The sequence below is a fragment of the Phyllopteryx taeniolatus genome, chromosome 18 (genome assembly GCF_024500385.1).
Source record: "Phyllopteryx taeniolatus isolate TA_2022b chromosome 18, UOR_Ptae_1.2, whole genome shotgun sequence".
In the NCBI taxonomy this organism is placed as follows: domain Eukaryota; kingdom Metazoa; phylum Chordata; class Actinopteri; order Syngnathiformes; family Syngnathidae; genus Phyllopteryx; species Phyllopteryx taeniolatus.
Genome location: NC_084519.1, coordinates 12616621 through 12640374, shown reverse-complemented (window position 1 = coordinate 12640374; position 23754 = coordinate 12616621). Strand labels below are relative to the sequence as shown.

Sequence of the window (23754 nt, the reverse complement as noted above, 5' to 3'; positions counted from 1 at the left end):
TGGTGTAGGCCAGATCAAAGAAAGGAGGGGCCATACATAGCCCACAGACCATACTTTGCCCACCACTGGCATTGTAATTGTTTTTTTGTAAACGTACAAAAACAAAAGGGAGAGCGAAGGGTCCTCTGTTCACCTCAAGCACAAGGTTGCCATTATAGGCCAAATCTTTTTTTAGGAACTGGATCATGTCACAATAGTCTGCAAGTGTTTGTGTTACATTGTTGTCCTTGAATCAACCCACGACAACACCCACACATTAAAATGCAACATTTTAAATGCTTTAAAAAAAGCAGTTTGAAAGCCCAAACATGTCATTTGACAAAACTGATGTGTGAAATCAGAACCAGGCAAGCACATTGGCGCAATGAAGGATTATGTTTGCCCTTTGAAGAAGTTGGAACCCACAACTTATTTGTGGAATTTGAATGGCAGTTTAACATTCTGAATGTATCCAAAAACAGTTTCATAAGACAGACATTTTCATATTAAAAGATAAGCACAGACAGAACAAACCACAAGAGTTTGTGCATCTTTTAAGGAAGTAGAAAATGCACTTACTACAAAGTAAAATATCTGCCTTGGCTCAATAAAGGTTGGGGAAAAACTGTTTTAATGCATTTTGCTCCTTCCCAAATGGATTATCTGAAGAAAATCGAGCTATCAGGTATTTAAAATAAATAAAATAAAAATCCATACTATTCAATGTATATTTTTATTACACACCAAACACTTTGATTACATGAATCTATGATTACATCATTGCATGTACGCCCGTCAAGATTCAGTTAAGCCGCCACCTTTTGACATGATAGTTCAGTTTTGTGCGCTTTATAGACAGGGAGAGGACCTGTGGTAATGCATGAGCAATTAAAGTATGTGCAGGGTGTTCATGTTCAAGAGCCTTGAGGGTCTTAATACAAAATTGTACAAGTGATCTACAATGACCTCTTCCATCCACATATGGATGGCTCAGTCTATTTCTTGGCAGTCTGCAGACGCTCGTTCACATTCTCCCAGTTGATGACATTCCAGATGGCCTTAACGTAGTCTGGCCGGACATTTTTGTACTGAAGGTAGTACGCGTGCTCCCATACGTCGATGCCAAGGAGGGGGATGAGGCCTGCGGGTCGGAGGCAGTTTATGTAGCAACTGATAAAAGACGAGCAAAACCTGGAGAGACATTGTCGCTGACCTGTGGTGCCCTGCAGAGGGTCCTGGTTGGCGCAAGCTGCGATGCAGAGTCTTCTGCTTTGTTTGTCATACCCCAGCCAGCCCCAGCCTGAGCCTTGAACCGCCACCGTAGCCGCAGACATCCTCTCCTTCATGCTCTGGAAGGAGCCAAAGTCCTGCTCGATGGCCTCCATGAGCTCCCCTGACACAGAAAATGCTGCTTAGCACCATGAACTGACAGTTATTCACAGCGGTTTTTTGGTTTGTGTCACCACTAGGGGTCAGAAAAGTCATTTTCTAGTTCCTAAAATCAGGTGCATGATATGGCCAATTGTTTTGTTTTTGTCCAACTTCCTGGCATTGATTGCGGCTTGGGAGAACAGTCAAAAGTTTCCAACATATCAATAAATCACTACTTGCTACCTTGTGGCTCACCCCCACCGTTGGGAGAGAGGTTAGTCCAGAAGATGGAGTGATTAATGTGACCTCCCCCGTTGAATTTGAGAGCCGGCTGAAAGGTGACCTGTGCAGTCACGTCTCCTAAAATACACACACACAATAAAATAATTCTGGCATAACACAATCAAGAATGTGAATAAACTGGACTACAAAAGTTACACATCAGGAATCTACTCATGTGCAACATTATTACTGTAATGTGATCATTCCTTGCACGGTGTTCATGGTAACTGCCACCTTGCATAAAATGTACAATCACAAATTGATCCTTGCACGTGGCTTGTCCTAGGGCTGGTTGACACAGCCTTAAATACTGTTAAAAAATAATTCCACCCCCCCCCAAAAAAAATGTAAAATAAAAAAATACAAAAATAATCACATTTTCCAATTTTAATAATTTGGCCCCCTGCTTTGCCCATTTAAAAAAAGGCAAATGAAATCAACATGATTCAAAAGTTTTGCGGTTTGCTCTTTCCTCCCTTCTGGGATTTGCTTTACGTCTCGATACCAAACAAGCCTTTGAACTTTTTTCCAGCAAGTTTAAAATAATGGAGAAGGTTCTGTTGCAACCGATTCCGTACTGGTCGTTAATTAGCCGACATGAGTCAACATGTGGTACCTTTGGCGAGCGCCTCCTTGTACTTCTCCTCCGTCACGTTGAGGTTGTTGACATACGTGGCGTGGTGCTTGCTGTGGTGCAGCTGCATGATCTCGGCATTGATGTGAGGCTCCAGGGCGCCATAGTCGTAGGTCAGGTCGGGAAGTGTGTGCTTCTGCCTGCACACGGCTACTTGCTGGACAGCTTGACTTAAACTCGCAGCGCACCTGAAACAAATACAGTGTCACGTCGTGTGATACTAAAGGCAAAAGAAAAGTCCACACAGGAAGGCAGGAGCTGAGATTCAAACCCAGAACGGACTCTTATTATTTAAGAGCTCTGTGTTCCTGCCTGTGTCCAAGCTTTCACATTGAGGAAAGAAATGTGATGATTTGGTTTGCTTTTGGGCCTTGAGATTTTTTTGGGTCATGTAACACATTTGTATTGGCTGGGGAAAAACGGTTGGGAAAGACAGTTCGAGGCCACCCTGGTGCCCCATGTAAAATATCCTTGCACATTTACCCAATTAAATCACCATAATTTATTTGCGAAGCCATGTGTTTTGGGGTTTTATATGCCTCATGAGAATTCAAAAGCGCCTAATTATATGGTAGTGGGTTCGATTTGAGATAAATTGGCACTAAATGTTACCAGAACACATTATAAATATGCGCAATTATTTGACGGTCTTGTCCCTCCCTTTTTTTTTTTTTTTTTTGAGTGCGCAACAAACTACCTTAGCCCAACAGCTAGAATGTGTTAGCATTTGCTAGGCTAGCTTAAGTTGCACAAGAAGCACAGCAGTGTCGAGTTCGTGGCTAATTCACGCGTGTACATCGACTGCACAACAAGAAGCTGGCCGGTGAGTTACTGTTGGCTTTACCTGCGTATCTGACCAACTCTGCAGAGCATGTTGGCGACGGTGTTAACGAGATTTAGGCAGACTCTTTTCTGTGCCTTTTCAATGACTGCCCTTGAACTGAAGTGAGTGGGCGAGTTCAATTTGACAGCCGCGTCGGACCGTACCATAGTCACCACGCGGGGGGTGTTTTTCTTTTTTCTTTCTTTTTTTGTTCGGAATTATGAGCGGAACCTAAATTAAAACGTATTATGTGGCTTTTGTATTTCCGAAATACATTTTAAACTCGTGTCATTATATCATATCCGCGCAACATTCTTCGTAATGTGTATTTTAGCGAAATAAAAATTAAAAATCTAAATATGTATCACGTTTTTATTATTTACCTTTACACGAAATTAATAAGCAATCTTACAGCATAGATAATACAAATAGTGTTTGGTATGTATAAAATATTAGAAAAGCAACCTTTTTTTTTTTACACTTAAAAGGATATAATCACAAAAACTTGGGGCAAGTCAGCCAGAACTCCAAAGATCGTATATCCAATAAAGCGGGTTGTCTCTGCCCCTTATTGTTTCAAGTGAAACAATAACACAAACAACTAGACTAGAGAATACAATTTCTGTCGAAATTGTGTGTGAATTATTAAAAGCTTTCAAATTAAATGAATTGTTGAAATGTAGACTCATGTGAGACTTGAAGTTGGAACGGTATGAATTGTTAAAATGTGCAAAGTAAGAGGGTTAATGTGTAAAATATTTCTTGATTGGGGAAATTTATTGTGAAAATACGTGAGTTTTTCTTAATAGCTCGTTGAAAGAGCTAAACAGTTTGAGGTTTGAATTGTTTGAATCGGTTAAGAAATGTGGAAGAAGGGACTTTCAGATTTTCCCTGTCAGTGTTTGGAAGAGGTCAATATGTAAAATATCTCCTAATTTGGGAATTTTAACGTGAAAATGTGGGAGTTTGGGGAATGTTATAAATAGATATGCATTTGTGGAATGAGCTGCACAGTTTGACATGGGAATTGGTTTGAATCGTTCAAGAAATGTGAGAGGAGGCGGTAAATATGTGAAATATCTCCTCATTTGGAAATTTTACTGTGGAAAATTTGGGAAATTGAGGAATGTGATAACTACTTCGAACAGTTTGTAGTTGGAATGGTTTGTATCCGTCAAGAAATATGAAAGGAGGCTAATATGTGAAATATCTCTTAATTTGGGATTTTTATTGAGAAAAAACACTAGGAGGAATATAACAAATAGTTCCCATGATGTCCCGAATGAGGTGAAGTTGGAATGATTTGAATCCGTTGAATAAGTTGTGAAATATGAAAATTATTTATATATATCCCCATCTCACCTGGTTTATTTTGATAATTTAAAAAAAAATATTCTTAAATTTGCGAAATGTCTCCTTTTAATCTATGGGAAATATTTTCATGGACAATTTTGTATTGTGGGAAAAGTAAGAATTCCAGGAGAAATGTGGAAGGAGTAAAAAGGCGAAAATTGGGCATAATATTTTTTTAAAGAAGAAAAAAATCTATTTGGTGCACAATAACCAATTGCGAGTGAAAATTTAAACGATATTGTAAATATTTTAAACGTTAATATGGTGTGCCTAAAGTGTTGCAAAGTGATCCATCGTCTTTTTTTTGGCGAGCTCCTTGTGTGACTCGGCAGGAGCTCGCTTCGCCGCCATCCGACTCGTCTGGAGCCATTCTGTCCTCCACTCGCCCAACAACATGACGACCGCCCGCTCGGAGCTCCTCGACTAAATATAAACTCGCCTGACGACACGCCGTGAAGGAATTGTTCCAGCTGAGACGCCCGGAGACCACCGCCACAAAGGGGGAGGTGGGGGTTGCTGGTAAGTGGCGTTTGCAGGCCGTGTGATTTTGTGCAGCCCGCTAGTTTGAGGAAAAGAAGCGAAAGGGAGGGAGTCGTTTCCTTCACCGCCATTTTGTGATAACAAGGTGCCTGAAACGTAGACGAGATTCGCGTGGTTCCTGCCTTTCAATCGGGTGATTATTGAAGCCAGACGCCCCGGGTTAACATTTTTGCATCCATTGGAGTAGCGGGAGCGATCCTGTGTGCAGTAAGCGGGCGACTGTTCACGTTAGCTCGGTGTCTATTTCGTGCTAACCGCTAGCTGCCCCACACTCGTGAGGCTACTGTGTACTAGCCGGTAGTCTCATTTTCCCTTTTACAGTCATGCTTGTACGCTATGGTCCACACCAAAAAATAAAAAATACAAATAAAAAAACTAACATTAACATTATCTTACCTAAGTCTGTGTGTTTACAGCAGTTGTTTGAACTTACTAGATTAACTGTCGCTCGCCCCCCCCCCCCCCCCCCCCTTTCTGTAGAGTTCACAATGACCAACGAGGAGCCTTTGCCCAAAAAGGTGAGCCCATATTTACAATCAGTCAGCTACTACTGTTTAAATCTCTTTATGTTGACTGTTCTTTGTTGTCTCTTCATCCAGGTTCGCCTCAGTGAATCTGATATGAAGACCTTGACCAGAGAGGAGCTGTGCACCAGGTATACATATGTACATATATACAGTGCAGTGAACCCAGTTTATCATTCCAGACCTTTCCGTCATAGGTGAAAATCCACTATTAAGAAAGACCACATTAAAGTCAGTTTCACCCCAATGAAATGCTTTAAAGACATTTAAACTTGTTGAAGCACACGGTTTTAAAGTATTCCATAGTGCCTGTTGTCACTCTCAAGCTGTTAAGAAAATGGGATGCTGTCATAAAACATCACTTTGATGAAAAGAAGTCACTTGTACATTGCTCTGAATATAAGGCAAAGTGTGCGTGCTTCAAACTGTTTGTCACTCCTAGTTAAAGTTTATTGTAAAACAGACACATAAAACAAGAAACTTAAACATTGTGTATTTAAATGCCAAAATGTAAAAAAACAAACTTGTTCGCTAGCTTGGTGCTATCATATAATGGAAAATGCCATAGACATTAGCAGAGCTTAGGGTAATTATCAAACAAAAAGATGGCATGCTGCGGCACATGGTACTACACAAAGCGCGCGTAACTGAATTCAGACTTGCCTGTTCACTGTCAAAATAGCGGTAGCGCGATCTATGAACTGTGATATTGTGGGGGTTCACTCACTGTATTACATCTCTAGCGAGATAGGTCCCTGTTGGTACAAGCAGCTCAATGTCACATGTATTCTCATGTTCTTAGATGGAAACAACACGAGTCGTATGTGCAGGTCCTGGAGGCCAAATACACAGAGCTTTGCTGTAAGTACACGCACACACACAAAATCCAGCTCTCACGCATACGTGATTGATCATGGCAATCGTGCGTGTGTTGTTTATGGATAAGGATTCTTTTCCTGATGGCTTTGCTTTCTTCTGTTGGACTGCCAGCCAATGATGTCACGGGCCTGAAGGAATCTGAGGAGAAGCTCAAGCAGCAGCAGCAGGATTCCGCACGCAGGGAGAACATCTTGGTCATGCGGCTTGCCACCAAGGAGCAGGAGTGCACAGTACGTACACGTTTCTGCTCTTATCAATGGCAGTGGTGCCCCTATTAAACAATACATGCCTTTTTAAAAAATAGATTAGAGATTATAATTGTGTTTATGTTTCCGGTGTCTTGTTTTTTATGCTGTGGTTCCCTGTCAGTCAAAGCACACTCATTGGCCACCGCGGCATTGTCAGAGAACTCTTAATTTAACACATTATACTTACTATTGTTCTTTGCTTCATAGTGCGTGGGCTTTCTAATATTTGGGTCACTGATTTATTCACATGCTGAGTGCAAACATGATTATGAAAGCATAAACAATCAATAATCTGTAATTAGTCTTTAGAGATTTCCCACACCAACTGATTTAATTCCTACTTCATTAGCCAGCTTTAATTTTGTACTGCACCTACCACAGGTTTTCAGTCATCAATTACAACCACAGTAATAAACGTTAAATTACAAAACCCTTGAGCGTTAAAAGTCAACATCTTTTTAAAAGGCACAATTGTGATAAATGTAGTAGTGGGTATGTTTAAATATGCTAAAAGAAGTGAGATGTTGATGTTTTTCTGCAATTGTGCTGGCAACGGGTCCTGGGTGTTTCCCACCTCCCGACCCAACTCGGCTGAACTCCAGCTCACCTGAAGGCGAGATTAATGAGGACAAGCGCTATAGAAAATGGATTGATATTTCTAGATGGTGATGATGCAACTAGGAAGATTAAGTAATATACAGTGTGTACGGAAAGTATTCAGACCCCCTTAAAATGTGATTTCTTTCTATATTGCAGCCATTTGCTAAAATCATTTAACTTCATTTTTATCCACATTAATGTACATACAGCACTCCATATTGACAGAAAAAAACTGAATTGTTGAAATTTCTGCAGATTTATTTTTAAAAAAACTGAAATATCACACAGCCATAAGTATTCAGACCCTTCGCTCAGTATTTAGTAGAAGCACCCTTTTGAGCTAATAAGAGCATGGGAATGATGCAACAAGTTTTTCACACCTGGATTTGGGGATCGTCTGCCATTCCTTCTTGCAGATCCTCTCCAGTTCTGTCAGGTTGGATGGTGAACGTTGGAGGGCAGCCACCTTCACGTTTTTTTTAATTTTTTTTTTAGAAAACTCCATGCGGGCTTTCATGCGTCTTGCATTGAGGAGATGCTTCCGTCGGGCCACTCTGCCATAAAGCCCCAACTGGTGGAGGGCTGCAGTGATGGTTGACTTTCTAGAACTTTTTCCCATCTCTGGAACTCAGCCACAGTGATCTTTGGGTTCTTCTTTAGCTCTCTCACCAAGGCTCTCTGTTTGGTCAGATGACCAGCTCTAGGAAGGGTTCCGGTCGTCCCAAACGTCTTCCATTTAAAGATTATGGAAGCCACTGTGCTCTTAGGAAGATAAAGTGCAGCAGAATTGTTTTATAACCTTGGCCAGATCTGTGCCTTGCCATAATTCTGTTTCTGAGCTCTTCAGGCAGTTCCTTTGACCTCATGATTCTCATTTGCTCTGACATGCACTGTGAAGTGTAAGGTCTTATATAGATAGACAGGTGTGTGGCTTTCCTCATCAAGTCCAATCAGTATAATCAAACACAGTTGGACTCCAATGACGGTGTAGAACCATTTTAAGGATGAGCAGAAGAAATGGACAGCACCCGGATTAAATATGAGTGTCACAAAAAGGGTCTGAATACTTATGGCTCTGTGATATTTCAGTTTTTCTTTTTTAATAAATCAGCAAAAATTTCAACAATTCTGTTTTTTCCTGTCAATATGGTGTGCTGTGTGTATATTCATGAGGAAAACATTGAACTTAAATGATTTTAACAAATGGCTGCAATATAACAGAGTGGAACATTTTAAGGGTGTCTGAAAACCTTCCGTATCCACAGTACATAACGAATAATTCCAAATTGAATTTGTGTTGTATTCTTGAAATAATAGTTTAAAAGTGAACGTTCGTAGAAGCATCACCTCTGAGATACTCAGTTTGTTACAACGTACCTTTGCGAGCAATCCTTTTCGAGGACAACAGCAGAATTTACATTGATTTGCCGTGAATGTCCATTGAGTGAAATTCGTGATTTGTTGATTTTGTGTGTAACTGACGCATGGTTCATTTTGTGCACTGATAGAATATATACCTATGTTTTGAATTTAAAAAACAAAAAAAATTGTTTAATTTTCAAATTACGATGCGTTGGTTGAATGTGTGTATAAAACACCTCCAACAACATTAAGAACCACTGCAGCAGACTGGCAGAGAGGGGCGTTCATAAGAAAGTTGAAGCACACTTGCATGGTATTTTGTTGTTTTGTTTTTTTTACGCATGCGGCCTGCAAACAAGTTGTCACGTCTTGTTTTTCATTGGATAGTTTGTGTATCACTGACGAGTGTTTTTCATCCAAATATTTACTGCAATTATGATTTTACTGCTGAGTTTGTGCAGGCTAGTGACAAACTATAGCACCTTCTGGCATGTGTACAAACTCGGATTACGTCACCAGTGTAGTCACCACACGACCACGTCATAAACCAAAGTGTATTGTCGGCTGTCACTCGAGTGATGTCAACACAATGGAGAAATTGTCTCATTTGCCGCCCAGTAACGCTGGTTTGTTTCCCCTTGTAGACGCACATCCAGTACCTGAAGCAAGCCCAGCAGCCCAGTGCGGCACAACTGCGCTCGTCCATGGTGGACCCGGCCATCAACTTGTTTTTCCTCAAAATGAAGGCTGAACTGGAACAGACTAAAGACAAACTGGAGCAGGCCCAAAATGAACTGAGTGCCTGGAAATTTACACCTGATAGGTAAAGACAATCAAAATAACACCCCCCCTCCCCAACCACCACCTCCCCAATAGAAGTCAAGACTTCTGCACGCCCCCACCACCTTCACTCTCACTGCAGGAACCATGGTGGGGGGGGGGGGAGAGTTGACAAAAAACAGTCAAAGTACCAAACCACCCCAAAAAAACCAACAACTTTGGTGTTTGTTATCTGCACTGTGCCAGCCACATGTCAATAACTTTAACTAAAAAAAAAAAAAAAAGGACAGTATGGTCAGGTGACACTTGCGTCCTGTCCCCCCGCCGTGAAAGGGCCTGAAGGAGTCCGGACTGTTCCCGAAGACTGTTGCCTTACCACACGGATCTGCTCCCCAGCTCCTGCCTCCTCCGGTCAAAGCAGACAGTTGACAGATAAAATGGGGGGCGGCTAGCTGAAAAAAAAAAAATACAAAAAAAAAAGCACAATTGGAACCCTTTAAAGACCATTGTCGTTCTTGTCTAAAAGACACCTAACTGTGGAACGTGCCACACGTACCTGACTTTTGGGAGAGTCGAGATACAGCGGCAGAGGTTTAAATGTAAGACTAGAACTGTGGGCGGGAGCCACGTCCTGGTCCGCAATGCACTCTTTGGTTGAGCCGCGAGGGTCCACTCGCACCCCACCCCGATCCCCCCTCCCCACTCATGGTAGTGTGTTTCCATGTTTTCTGTTTAATTTTTTGACTTGTTTTCTCCTCATCGGCCTCATTCGTGTTTGTTCGCGTAAAGCAGCGTGTTTCCTAAACGCGCTGCTCTACGCGCACGTGAGTCCTGTTCGCAAGCTGTCAACGCAAATGTTCTTTCAAGTAGATGACGATGTACCTGCGCTTTGTATTTCTTGTGTTTATTTGTGAGCTCGTGATCTTTCTCTCGTAGGCATTTTGTGTTTCCCCCACTCCCAAAATTAACATTTTCATGCTTTGAAGTTGATTCGGTGACTTTACACACAGCTGCTTTAGGGTTTAGAAACCTCACTACCTCAGACCACCCGAGAGCAATTAAGTGCTGTGCCATGGCTACAAGGTGCTCTGAAGATACGGTAACGTTCATTGTTTTCAATTCAAACGTTCACTACTATGAGGACTTCATTTCAGGCCTATTCATTCAGTGTCCTCTGGAAAGCAGATTTTTAAATATTAAAATGTCTTATAGTGAAAGTTCAGCAATTGTTGTCAATTATAGTTCCAGTAATTGGTATTGTACAATCAAACAGGACTGTTTTAGCATTGTTGGCTCTCTGACTGTTTGTGCTGTTCTGTGTTCAAAGTTGTGACCTCACAAAGCTGACACCCAGTAATTCTTTTGAGCATAAGTTTCAGTTTATTGAATTGCATTATGATACATATTTAATATGTGGGAAATTTGACAGGACTAGATTGCAACACGCTCATGTTGAATACTTAATATTTTGAGGCCTTAACGAAAGGTGCCTCCCATTATACCTTTCATCCAAGTGTTAACTGGCTTCTTTTGTGGTTTCTGGCAACATTGAGACTTGAGATTTCATTTTAGTTCAATGCGAAAGTGTTTTTCTACCTGACTAATTTGAAAGGTGCCTCCCATTATACCTTTCATCCAAGTGTTAACTGGCTTCTTTTGTGGTTTCTGGCAACATTGAGACTTGAGATTTCATTTTAGTTCAATGCGAAAGTGTTTTTCTACCTGACTAATTTGTCTGTTTGCTATTGATTATAGTTGACAGTGTTTTTATTGTAGCGAGACATAAGGGTTGGTGAAAATGTCTGTGTGGGATGCGTCGGTATGCCTTTGCCTCCCTGTGTTTTTGTCACCTGGTTCATCATGTGATGTCAGCCTTGTTTCCCTTGCAGCCAGACGGGGAAGAAGCTGATGGCCAAGTGTCGGATGCTGATCCAAGAAAACCAGGAGCTGGGGAAGCAGCAGTCCCAGGGACGCATCGCCCAGCTGGAGGCCGAGCTGGCCCTGCAAAAGAAGTACAGCGAGGAGCTGAAGAGCAGTCAGGACGGTGAGAATGTGACATTTGCTCTTGTACGCTGAGATCATGCAAAATTTCACAGAACGGTAAAAATCCAGAGTTTACCCGTTGCATGTTTTTGACATGTCTGTCAGTGTATAATATAACAAAAATCCAGAAATAGCCTGTGGCCTAGTCCTATTTACATTGTGATGCTGGTTGCCCCCTTAGAGCTGAATGACTTCATCATCCAGCTGGATGAGGAGGTGGAGGGCATGCAGAGCACCATCCTGGTCCTGCAGCAGCAACTCAAGGACAACCGGCAGCAGCTCACCCAGCCTCCTCAGGGTCTCCCCGCGGGGCCCAGCAGGAGGTCGCCGGCCGCCGAGCCGGCCGAGCAGGGCGCCGACCCTAAGGGGAAAGACTTCGGGAGGGTGTCCAACGGGCCCAGCAAGGCGGCCTCTTCCCAGAAAGGCGCCGCCAAGCCCAGCCTGTACCGGGAGGTTAGCAGCACCGACGAAGACTTTGCCGTGTCGCCCATGGCGTCCAGCCCAGGAGAAGCCGAGACCAAACTGTCCAACCACTCTGAGGAGGTGTCGGGGAGCCAGGGCGGCACCGCCCGGGCGGGGGCGCCCGCCGGTTTGAGCGCGGGGTACGAGAGCGTGGACTCTCCGACGGGCAGCGAGACGTCATTGACTCAGCACTCGAACGACACGGACTCCACCACCGACCCCCACGAGGACAAGGCTGCCCAGGTCACCAAGGGCACCAGGACTTCACGGCACGCTCAAAACGGCCTGGACTCCACCACAAGCGACGGCACCGTTTTGTAATGTACCTTTAGGGGGGGAAAAAATGGATGGTCTCTCTCTTTTCTTTTTGTTTTATACAGAATACAGAACATGACAACAAATGCATAGTGTGTAACGCAGCACTGCTGTCAGGCATTTTGTTTTCCTGCCCTTCCCCCTTTGCTTCTTGTGAAACACATTTGGGAACACGAGAGATGGTTAATGTTAGACACAAATGAGTGGATGTTTAATTTAAAAGAACAACAACACTAGTACGTTTCATTCTGCTGTTAATTTGAGTCGGCCTCACATCAGCTGTTGTAACCCGTTCAAGTTCAAAAATTATACGGCATAAACATCTCACTTAGATTGACCTGTGTTCATATTTTTTTATTTCAATTTTAAAATTTCATTTTAAAACATCAGTTCAAAAGATTCTGTGAGTAGTTTATAAGAGATGTTCATATTCTGACATCAGTCCTTTTCATGTACTGACCAAATACCAATAAAGAATTTTAATACAAAGGAAAGCCAGTTATTACTCTTGGATCAATAAATGTATTTCATATATAATTAGCTTTGGGTCTAACCATTTGATCCTATTTTTTTCCAAGAATTTTGCACATTTTCACATTGTGAGATTAATAACGGTTATCGTTTCTAAACAACTGCAAAAAAAAGATAATAGAAATAATTTTTGCCCATTTCCACATTGTGAGACTAATACCGGTTATCGTTTCTAAACAACTGAAAAAAGTCAGAGAAAGATAACGATTAACCCAAAAACTTTTTTTATATAATTATAACTTCACTCTACACATTGTGATTACGTCGCTCCGTCGTGAACCATTAATCCTTGTGACGGTAGCTCTAGCACCTCCACTACACATGATGGCGCTCGCGTGCCGTTCCACTCCAGTAGCAGAGCGGCGGTGTAGAACTAGATCTGCTGCTGCCGCAGTTTCCACACAATCTGGAACTGTACTGTCGTATTAAGCAGCAGCAGACAGCCAACATGAATCAAGATCCTGTTGTCATCGTCTCTGCCGCAAGGACACCAATTGGTAAAGTACACACCACACTCATTCATTTAAAAGCGTCTTACTTTCTCAATTTCAAGTGTTTTTCTGCTGGAGTTGAGCTTCACAGTAGCTCGTAGTTCTGTGTCGTCGTCCTCGACTTATTCGCCTGGCAGCTCGTTAAACATCTGATGAGAAAAGTGTGAAATTGTGTCAAATTATTGAAAAGGAGCCGTCATTGCAAGTCCAATCAAGAATTGATTTCGTGACGTTCTGTCACGCCGTGTTCCTATTGGCAGCTTCCGTGTGGCCGGTCTGGTTCGAGGGCTGCGATTGGCCTATTAATTATAGTGCCACGGAAATTACAGTGACATGATTGGTTAATGACAACTTGGACGTTGGACCGGGATATGAAACATCCATCCATCCATCCATTTTCTGAGCCGCTTCTCCTCACTAGGGTCGCGGGCGTGCTGGAGCCTATCCCAGCTGTCATCGGGCAGGAGGCGGGGTACACCCTGAACTGGTTGCCAGCCAATCGCAGGGCACATCGAAACAAACAACCATTCGCACTCACAGTCATGCCTACAGGCAATTTAGAGTCTCCAATTAATGCATGTTTTTGGGATGTGGGAGGAAACCGGAGTGCCCGGAGAAAACCCACGCAGGCACGGGGAGAACATGCAAACTCCACACAGGCGGGGACGGGGATTGAACCCCGCACCTCAGAACTGTGAGGCTGACGCTCTAACCAGTCGGCCACCGTGCCGCCAGATATGAAACATATCGAGTTTTATTGATAATGACTACTTATTTTCGTATTTTTACGAAACCTAAAATCTCGCCGTAATTATTATTTATTCTTATTATTGGATCTCATTATTATACTATATATATATATATATAATACAGAATATTTTTGTTTTATGAAAATAATTGAACGCAATCATATAAGGTTATAATAGATTTTATAAAAAAGAATTTAAATATATTTTTGAAATGTACTAGGTGCAACAACTACACTGTCCATGTACTACATATCAGAATGCATAATAAAATTCATAATGTCTAGTGGGATATGTTGCATTATTCAATTTTCTATTTGCAGTGTTTTTTTATTTTATTTTTCCCCAAAGGGTCCTTGAACGGTTCTCTGTCCACGGAGCCTTTGCACGACCTGTGTTCCGTGGTGATTAAGGATGTCCTGAAACGGGCTGCAGTGAAGCCAGAAGACGTGTCCGAGGTCATCATGGGACACGTCCTGACGGCAGGTGACAGCAGTGGCCGTTAAACAAAATTCACATCGTCAACATCCAAACACGTTTGTCTTTCTCTCTCGGAGGTCACGGGCAGAACCCGGCGCGTCAGGCCAGCGTCAGGGCAGGCATCCCCTACTCGGTGCCGGCGTGGAGTTGCCAGATGGTGTGCGGCTCGGGGCTGAAAGCTGTTTGTCTGGGGGCTCAGTCTATCCAGACCGGAGAGTCCACGGTGGTGGTGGCAGGAGGCATGGAGAGCATGAGCAGGGTGAGGATTAATACATTTATTTTGATTAATAAACAGTATTTACAAGAATGTATGCATGAATATATATTTAACATAGACGCAATTATACATTGCATGTACACAATTATAAATTGTTTGTACAAATGACCGAATACTATAACTAAATTTTGAACCAGTGGACTCCCGTTCCTCTTGTTGCTAGGCAGGATTCACAGAGCACAATCAACCCCAAAACATCACAAGGGAGCTTATGAGACAAGTTCCTTTATGCCCATTTATTTTTGAATCAAAATTGTGAGGGAACAATTGAACAGTTGGGAGGGATTTGAGTGACATGGCGTGACTTGTTTGCCTTCTTCAGGCTCCTCACATGCTGCACATGAGGGCAGGAGTGAAAATGGGCGACGCCTCCCTGCAGGATTCCATGGTGGCCGACGGTTTGACCGACGCCTTTCACGGCTACCACATGGGCGTCACAGGTGTGCCGTCGCTTTTTGGGTGGCATAAAACGAATATGGTTGCGTGCTAAAGCATATGCAGTGGATATAAAAAGTATACACAAATGCCAGGTTTTGGTCATACAAAAAAAATAAAATAAAATGAGGCCAAGATAAATCATTTAAAATCTTTTTTCACTCTTAATGTGATGTTATGGATTATTATTTTTTTGTTCCTCCCCTAGCGGAGAATGTGGCCAAGCAGTGGGGCGTGAGTCGGGAGGCGCAGGACGTGTTCGCCGTCCGGTCGCAGAACAAGGTGGAAGTGGCGCAGAAAGCCGGATACTTCCTTCAGGAGATTGTCCCAGTTGTGGTTACGTCCAGAAAAGGTATGGAACAAATCAATTATTTGAATGTTTAATTCAGAAACCATGCAATTGAGGTTTTGTTCATGTATGTATGTGTTTGTATTTAGCCTTTTTTTTTTTTTTTTTTTTGCTACCCTTATCCATTTACAAAATCTGGATTAAATGCTGGGTATACTTTCCAAATCCAAGCATTCCCTTAATCTTCATGGTGTTTTTCCCCTTCACTTCTTCAGGTGCAGTGGAGGTAAAAGCGGATGAGTTCCCTCGGCACGGCAGCCATCTTGAGAGCACGTCGAAGCTGAGGCCGTGCTTCGTGAAAGACGGCAGCGGTACCGTCACCGCCGGCAACGCCTCAGGTGAGCGCCGCCACGTTCCTCACAGGCACCAACGAACTCTTGTACGGGATATTTGAACACATTCTCACGCCGCAGGTATTAATGACGGCGTGGCCGCCGCCGTGCTCATGAGCCAATCGGAGGCCTCGAGACGGGGCCTCCAAGCCATGGCCAGGATCGTTTCGTGGGCTCAAGTCGGAATCGACCCGTCCGTCATGGGCACTGGGCCCATACCTGCCATCAGAAAAGCGGTGAGACGTGGCCCATCAAGTGGACTCTTTACATTCTCCCTGCATTTTGTCCACGGCATGGTTCAAGTGACACAATAACTATAATATAACTGTAATGATGAGATTACCCTCATTTTAAATCAATAGGAGAAACAGGCCAGTCCGAGTAAATGTTTATTTTAAACATTCCATATTGGGATTAAATCAGAATTGGGCATTTGTTGTGTAAATCCAGCCTATTGTGTTACATCTTTTTCTTTCTTATTATAGATTGAGAAGGCAGGGTGGGAACTGGACCAGGTCGATCTTTTTGAGATTAACGAGGCCTTCGCTGCACAGTCCATTGCAGTGGTGAAAGAGCTCGGAATAAAAGAAGAAAAGGTAGTTGTTTTTGTTTGGTTTTTTTTTTACATTTGATGTGTCCATAAAACACATTTCCTGCTTCAGGTGAATGTGCAAGGTGGCGCCATCTCGCTGGGTCATCCCATCGGGATGTCGGGCTGCAGGGTTCTGGTGACGCTACTGCACGCGCTCCAGAGGACCGGGGAGCGGAAGGGCGTGGCGTCCCTGTGCATCGGGGGGGGGATGGGCATCGCCATGTGTGTGGAGAGGCTCTGATGGTCACGTCACTGTTTACACTTGAATGTTCAATGGAATCGCAGTAATTTTTTACCTGCCTGACACTAGTGATTTTGGAGGTCAACCTAGCCAAACAGGAGTCTCCTCAGCCACTTGGAGTTCAGTCAATGAACGTCCCTGGCCACGAGATGAGGAAATAAATCAGTAGTTTTACAACCAGTGCATACGTAATTGGTAACAATGAAAAGCTTTATATGTTCTGTATAAGAGAGTACTTAATGATTCGTAGTGTTATTTCTGGGCATTCTCATTGCTCTTCAAACTCACATTTCGCATTCATTCAATATCCTGTAATATTAATGGACCCGAGTACGAGACTGTGCCATAAGGTTATGTTTGCCTTGACTAAACTGACCTGTATTGCCTGTTAATCAGGGGTTCTTAAACTTTGGGTCTAGGGACCATTTCCATGAGAATTTATTTCCAATGAACCACCCCCCAAATCTGAGTGCATTTAAACATAACTACTGTGTATTTTCAAGAAGGCATTACACCATTTTTTTGTATTTTTTTTTAGAGCGATAAAAGTAATAAAATATTTTTCCAAAATTGTCATCATACATTATAAGTTTAACAAGGAATGAAAGTTATTTCAAAAAATGAATTTTATTTACTATATTCTTATAATTACACTTTTTGTTCTGGGGTTGTGGGGGGGTTCAGGACTTTATCCCCGAATTTGCCTTTTGAAACAAAACAAAAACTACAGGTACTTTATTCATGCAGGGATATCAGTTTTATGTGATTTGTCACAATTATACCAGAGCTTTTAAAAGGTGGGGAGGAGACTTTAAAATGACAATTTAGAGCAAATTATTTTGCAGACCCCCTACGCCATTTTAAGAATCTCTGCTATAAATTGCCACTTGTGAATAAAGTGTGCGTAGCAATAAAACTTAAGTCATATGACCACTTTTAATCATTTCTTTCACATAACAGACCAAGCACAAGTTATGTTGAACTTGAATCAATGGCCATCTTATAACCATTGGAACTTTATTAAGTATCCAAAACAAAACGGCAAATCACTTAACAGTTGAAGGGGATGAGGACTGGGGACTCAGTAAACAGGTGAAGTGCGAAGACTACATACACTTGGAGCAAGAGCCATTGAAGAGCTCTTGTCACGTTAGATTAACCCTCCAAAGACCCGGAGCTGACGGCGTCTTGGTACGACGGGCCGCCCTCCTTGGGCTCGGGGAACAGCTTGATGAGGTCGTCTATGCGCAGGATGGTGATGGCCGCCTCCGTGGCGAATTTCAGGCTCTTGGTCTTCACCACGGTGGGCTCGTACACGCCCGCCTGCCGGTTGTCCCGCGGCTTGCCGTTCAACAGGTCCAGACCGATCCTGACGCATGCACAAACCCACCCACCCGGCGGTGAAATACTGCATATCGGCATCACTTCCTTTCCAATAAATAGTACACTAGGTAGTAAGCTCGCAAATTTAGAGTGCTGTTGAAATGTCTCGTGTAATGTAAGAGTGATTTGTGTTCTCATGATTTCATGTACTCGTTCTGCTCCATCTGGTGTGCAGGCCTTGGCCAGCAGGGGTCAGTATAAATCATGTAGCATATATACAAAAACGGTCACAACTGCTCAATAAGCTGGAGTAGTATTTGTCGTTTTTTGCAGAGGATAAAGACTATGAGCCGGTCAGTATTGTTATTAATGTTGTCTGTCTACACGTTGCTGGACCGTTTGTGTGCAAATATCCATTCTTTAGATGATGCTAGTGCTACATAGATGCTAGCTCGCCTGGCCTGTCCATGGCATTTTGTGTTAGCATTAAGCTAGCTGACTAGACAGTTATTGTATGTGGTGGTTGGTTAAATACACAGCTTGAAGCCTCTTTTTTGAAGAATTATTCAATATCTGCCCAAATGCTGCCACTCTAAATCTAGTGCTTGATACTTAATTCTTAATACATGTATTTTTTACTCTGAACCGAGAGAAAAAATAAATAAAAGAATTTAAAAAACCTGGCCGAGTGAGGGCTCGTATCTCAAAAAAAGTCCAGATCACTCGTAAGTTCGAGGTAGCACTGTATATCAAAATGAGTATTATTTTGGTTCCGACTTTGGTAGAGTCACTCACCATTTGAGATTCTTGCGTTCGGGATTAACCTGAGCCTCATTGTGGAAGGCTCTCAGCTTGGCCACCAGGTCTGTGGAGTCCTGTGCCGCGTTTACAGCCAGCGTCTTGGGGATGACGAGAAGGGAGCGAGCGAACTCTGCGATGGCCAACTGCTCTCGGGAACCCTGATGAAACATTAGATAGCAAACCAATCAGATAGGTCACGTCCAAATAGCAGACACAAAGACGTGGCACTTTCCTTACCATGCTTGTAGCGTAATTCTCCAAATAGATCGACAGAGCCGCCTCCACGGCGCCCCCTCCCGGGACCACCGACTTTGACTCCAGCACCCTCTTCACCACGCAGAGCGCGTCGTGCAGCGAGCGCTCCATTTCATCACACATGAAGTCGTTAGCCCCGCGCAGAACGATGGAGGCCGACGTCCGTGCTTTGGTGCTAGCGAGTTGGGAGAAGAAAAAAAATTAGGAATCTGATGACATTGCAGAGTACAAGTTTCTCTGGGCTACATGGCCTGTAACAGTTTTGGCTTCCAAACCCTTATTGGTTGTACCCATCGTATTCTTTAAATCCCTAGCCTTACTTGGAAATAGAATTAAATGTATAGATTTGGTAAAGGCATTTGCTGATCTTAACATTTTATGTCACTTATTTAACCTCGTTTATATTCTTTAATTGTATTCAATGTAATGCATGATCATAAAGCTATCTACTTTAACTTTGCATAAATCAATTTTCTATTTACTTTAGTGTATCTGTTACAGCTTGTTGTCATTTGACGTGTAAACCCAACTTTAATCGACTATCCCCTTCGCTTACAGAAAAAGCAAATAACAGTATCCAAAACAACTTTAGCTTTTTGTATTTTTTCCACTCCTAGGATTTTCTTTATTTCCCGTTACAAAATAGAAGCACATACCTCGGGTCAAAAGTCAATGAATCACTGCTTTCGCAACATAACCACATCGTCTTTGACATTGATGAGCAGGATTGCCTTCCACCAGGCTCCTTTCTCATCATACGCTCATGTTGTCTGTTTCTTAACGGGAATTAACAACTCAAGTCCCTTTTTGGAAAAATAGTCATTTGGGTTCGGAAGTCAGTACATACGACCAAGTGTGCAACAATGACTGTGCTTTTGCGAACTCTCTCTTCTATTTTGAGCCATGCTGTTATAGTGGAAGCAGTGAGGGCATGCTTTGAACTACGTAAGCCGCTTAAAACACAAAAACAAGATAAATCGTCCAGCCCAAGTAGAATAGTATTTGGTTACTTCTTCACAAGGATGAGCTCATCGTCACATATGCGTTCTTGCACGACCTCCTCAGCTTGACCCAGCATGGTGGCCTCAAACGTCTCCTCTCCCTCCAGATTGGTCAGAGACGGGCAGACGGTGGCTGATCAAATGTACAATAAATAAATAAATCAACATCTCCTGTATAAAAGCCAAGCTGGCTCCTCGTCTTACCTCCTGTGGCCTTGGCGATGCGTTTGAGGTCCCTCTTGATAACTCTCCTCACAGCCATAGCGCCAACATCCACAAAGTACTTGAGGCACATGTCGTCGATGCCCCCGGTGGTCAGCACCACATTGGCTCCGGACGCCAGGATCTTCTGGACCCTCTCTTTGGTGATATCAGACTCCCTGCAACAAACATTTCCATTCTTAACCATTATCAAATAAGCAAAAAGACTAAATATGCCCACCAGAGGCAAGTACATGAAGATGTAACCAATGTTTTTCAAATGTTCGGCCCCTAAAGACGACAACAACTGCGAGTGAAGCTGCTGTCTTTGCTTGAAGGGGGCCTTCATTGCTTTTCCCACATGTATCACTGTGTGAACTACTAGTTTAGTTACACAGCAAACTTAAATGGGATTTTCGGAACAGCAGGAAAGGGAAGGAAGGGGGGAAACAAATAAAAATTCTCAATCAACCTTTGTCGGATCTGGTCCAGCTTCTCTGGGTCGTTGATGACGACTTGGATGCCCATCTTCATCTTGGTCTTCTGTAGGCTGAAGTCGAGACAGGCGATCTTAGCGTTGAGAACTCGCTTTGTCATGCCTACGGTCAAAAAGAGACTGTTGACGCACTCAGAGTTTCAATGTATACAAGTTAGGACACAAGTGCTTTATATCTGTTGTCTGGTCAGGAGAGACTTGTCACAGGCTACAAGCCACCGTGACCACCTTCTCCCCAAAGCCAGGTTTCTATGTCCCACGCGTATCACTGCATGTGTCACCACAAAAAACACGGCAGCAAAAAGAAATGGGAACGTGCTTGATTTCCGAGAATTTCCGCACTTGGGAAACGACGTACCTTGCGAGCCGACCGTGCAGTTGAGCGCGTAGCCGTTAACCAAGAAACTCTCCTTCTGGCTGCGACCGTGCGCTTTCAGCACGTTCACCGAGTTGACGGGGTATTTGGCCATACCCTTGCTGTCCACGAACTTGACAGCCAGGGCGGCGTCCACCACAATGTTGGCGAAGAAGTCGGCGTCACTGAGAATTCAGGATTAAGGCGGCAAAAGGTACACAGACGGACTCGCTTAGATCAAGTCAACGCAGAAAGGATACACTCCGATGATCTTGGAGGACATCGATGTCTTTGCTGCGTTGAGTAAGCACTCCTTGCCCAGGTCGTCCGTTCCAATGGTGAGATTTTCATTGATGTAGCGTACAGCTTCCCTGAACAACAAAGTCAAAGTCCGTCAGACCATCTCGAGTCGGCAACAGATGACGCTTCGCCAGGGAGGACCTCTCACTTGCAAGCCAGACGATATCCGCTGATGACCGACGTGGGGTGAATCTTCTGCTTGACCAGTTCATCTGCACTCTTCAGCAACTCCGCAGCAAGGATTACCTAGCAGAGAGTAGTTAAGTCGAGGGACCGCTGTACCTGTTTAATTCATTCTAGGACCACGCTTATGAGGAAATTCAAAAAACGCATTTTTAATCCAATTAAGAGAAGAAAAAAAATCTTCGTTATTCAATTCAAATGTCCAGTGTTCCATCCTTTCATTAGAGGCAGCAGAGGTGAGGCTGCATAACCTCTTCAGACATAGATGGGACTTTCTCTCTCCTGTTAGCATAGCCACACAACTGTAGTAGTAGGCAGATGCGCGGTACTAGAACAGGACGCGGCAGGCCACCATTTTACAGCGACCCCGACCTTTTCACTCACCACAGATGTGGTTCCATCCCCGACCTCCTTGTCCTGCAGGTCAGCCAATTCACACAGGACCTTGGCAGCTGGGTGCTCAACTTCCAGGAGCTTCAAGATGGTTGCTCCGTCGTTGGTGATGGTTACGTCCTACAGATATTTTCAAACAAAATTTATTAACATGTCAGACGGTTTCAAAAAATAAAAAAGCAGCATGTGATCAATCAAACTGACCCCAATGTCGTCTACCAACATTTTGTCGAGGCCCACTGGTCCAAGGGAGCTCTTGACGATGTTAGCGATGGATGCCGCAGCCATGACTGAAATGACAGACAAAATGCTACTTCCAGCACACAAGATTTCAATTTTTGTTTTTCTGTTTAGATTAGATTTAAATTACTACGTATTATTGAGTTCACCAGTGAATACGCATACTCGTGGTTCAGCACCAGCAGATTCACCTGTTCACAGATTTTGTTTTTTTGGCGTGTACATTTATGCCACGAAGGTGTTCAAATGGTTGTAAACTTGAGGTGGGCTCATTGGTTAAACAAATAAGAGTTTTATTTGAATTATCCTGTCATTTTATTGGGTGAGGAAACACAGAAGCAGCCACACCTTCAGACCATGACAGAGTTTTTCTATCCCATTAGCATAGCCATCCATTCAAGGTAATGAGAGTGGAAGACACTACAATGGGATTGCAATATAAAATCATAAAATCTAAAGAAGATTAGCAGTTGAGGCACCACTATGGTTGCATTAGGAAAAACACAACGAGCATGACAACGACTTTTGTGCTAGCGTTAGCATTTAGCTCCTCACATGTGCTGACGAAGATAAAGGAACCGGTCATTTGTCGGCCATTTCGAAGCGCAGAGAGCACAAAGAAGCTAACTACACATTTCGCGTAGTTAAGCGCGACAACTCACCATTTTGGGTGCGAACCGACTCGCCAGTTGTTCGCTGGCCGAGCACGTTTAACGGACCATCCAGCAGCGACATTTTGGCCCACCACACAACCTAGAAGAAAGGAGGCGGTGGCGCAAGGTACTACGGGTAAGCCGGTCGTTGTCGGAAACTTCGAGAAAACCAAAATATAAATCATTCTCATACCTAAAGTTTAATCGCATCAATGTCATAAACTAATATTGAATATTTATATCACACAGATATATGCTGAATAAAGGTATCGCAAAGGCAATAATGGTACGTTTTTAACATGTCACTTTAAATAAACTACATCTCCCAGAAACCCACAGTTCTTACTTTGTGATTCTTCTTGGTGCAGCCGAGTACGTAATACGACAGTGCGCCACCTGCTGGTTATGTTTACTATGAGAAGGCAGAATTGAACGTTTGTTGTTTTAACTACTCATAAAAACGTTTGTAACAATTATCAATGACATCAACAATTTGATAATCACATTTCATATAATTTTCTTTGCTTATATTATTTCGTGTATTTGCATGTGACATATGTCATTCATTCTTGGAATTTTTAAAAAAAGTTATCTTTCTTTGATGATCACGAAAGAATACAGTGCTATTACTCCCTCATCATGTTCAACGCCCTCTACATTACATTATATGTGATCACTGTATTGCGGCGCTTAACACAACTGCCTCAGAGTCAAGAGGTTCTGGGTTCAAAATCTCAGTTCCTGTGTGGAGTTTGCCTGTCCTCAACGTGCTTGCATGTTTGTTTGTTTTTTACAGGTTCTCCGCTTTTTTCCCTCACACCAAAAACATACTTGTTTGCGTAATTGAAACGGTGTCCTATGTTTACATCTATGAATGAGAGTGT

The 23754-nt window shown here is 43.1% G+C and overlaps 4 protein-coding genes and 1 non-coding gene across 6 annotated transcripts; 2 read left to right on the top strand and 3 right to left on the bottom strand.

The window, feature by feature from the left end:
* Nucleotides 1-693: 693 nt before the first annotated feature.
* sod2 (superoxide dismutase 2, mitochondrial) lies at nt 694-3271 on the bottom strand. 2 transcript variants are annotated; one of them, XM_061754003.1, is made up of 5 exons: nt 3111-3271; nt 2249-2454; nt 1594-1710; nt 1193-1372; nt 694-1120 (listed from the first exon to the last, which is right to left on the bottom strand). In XM_061754003.1, exons 1-5 carry the CDS (start codon nt 3254-3256, stop codon nt 975-977), a joined length of 795 nt encoding a protein of 264 aa, XP_061609987.1. In that variant the 5' UTR covers nt 3257-3271; the 3' UTR covers nt 694-974. The 2 variants fall into 2 exon arrangements, with proteins under 2 accessions (XP_061609987.1, XP_061609988.1); XM_061754004.1 differs by lacking the exon at nt 1594-1710 and having other exon boundaries at nt 3111-3267.
* A 1500-nt stretch (nt 3272-4771) lies between these two features.
* Nucleotides 4772-12693, top strand: wtap (WT1 associated protein). The gene is made up of 8 exons (XM_061754002.1): nt 4772-4961; nt 5463-5500; nt 5582-5637; nt 6309-6367; nt 6497-6615; nt 9240-9418; nt 11265-11419; nt 11600-12693. The coding sequence occupies exons 2-8, from the start codon at nt 5471-5473 to the stop codon at nt 12199-12201; spliced, it is 1200 nt and encodes a 399-aa protein (XP_061609986.1). The 5' UTR covers nt 4772-4961; nt 5463-5470; the 3' UTR covers nt 12202-12693.
* Nucleotides 12694-13064: 371 nt separating this feature from the next.
* Nucleotides 13065-17098, top strand: acat2 (acetyl-CoA acetyltransferase 2). Its single transcript, XM_061754378.1, has 9 exons — nt 13065-13223; nt 14315-14449; nt 14521-14702; nt 15043-15160; nt 15364-15507; nt 15720-15842; nt 15918-16072; nt 16322-16432; nt 16499-17098. Exons 1-9 carry the CDS (start codon nt 13175-13177, stop codon nt 16667-16669), a joined length of 1188 nt encoding a protein of 395 aa, XP_061610362.1. The 5' UTR covers nt 13065-13174; the 3' UTR covers nt 16670-17098.
* A 482-nt stretch (nt 17099-17580) lies between these two features.
* tcp1 (t-complex 1) lies at nt 17581-23035 on the bottom strand. The gene is made up of 12 exons (XM_061754377.1): nt 22880-23035; nt 22182-22267; nt 21969-22097; nt 21550-21647; nt 21362-21472; nt 21105-21286; nt 20723-20849; nt 20254-20429; nt 20059-20182; nt 19031-19223; nt 18788-18951; nt 17581-18038 (listed from the first exon to the last, which is right to left on the bottom strand). The coding sequence occupies exons 1-12, from the start codon at nt 22950-22952 to the stop codon at nt 17825-17827; spliced, it is 1677 nt and encodes a 558-aa protein (XP_061610361.1). The 5' UTR covers nt 22953-23035; the 3' UTR covers nt 17581-17824.
* On the bottom strand, nt 22514-22650 carry LOC133468759 (small nucleolar RNA SNORA29). The gene has a single exon (XR_009785569.1). It is a non-coding gene; the product is annotated as a small nucleolar RNA SNORA29 (small nucleolar RNA).
* Nucleotides 23036-23754: the final 719 nt, after the last annotated feature.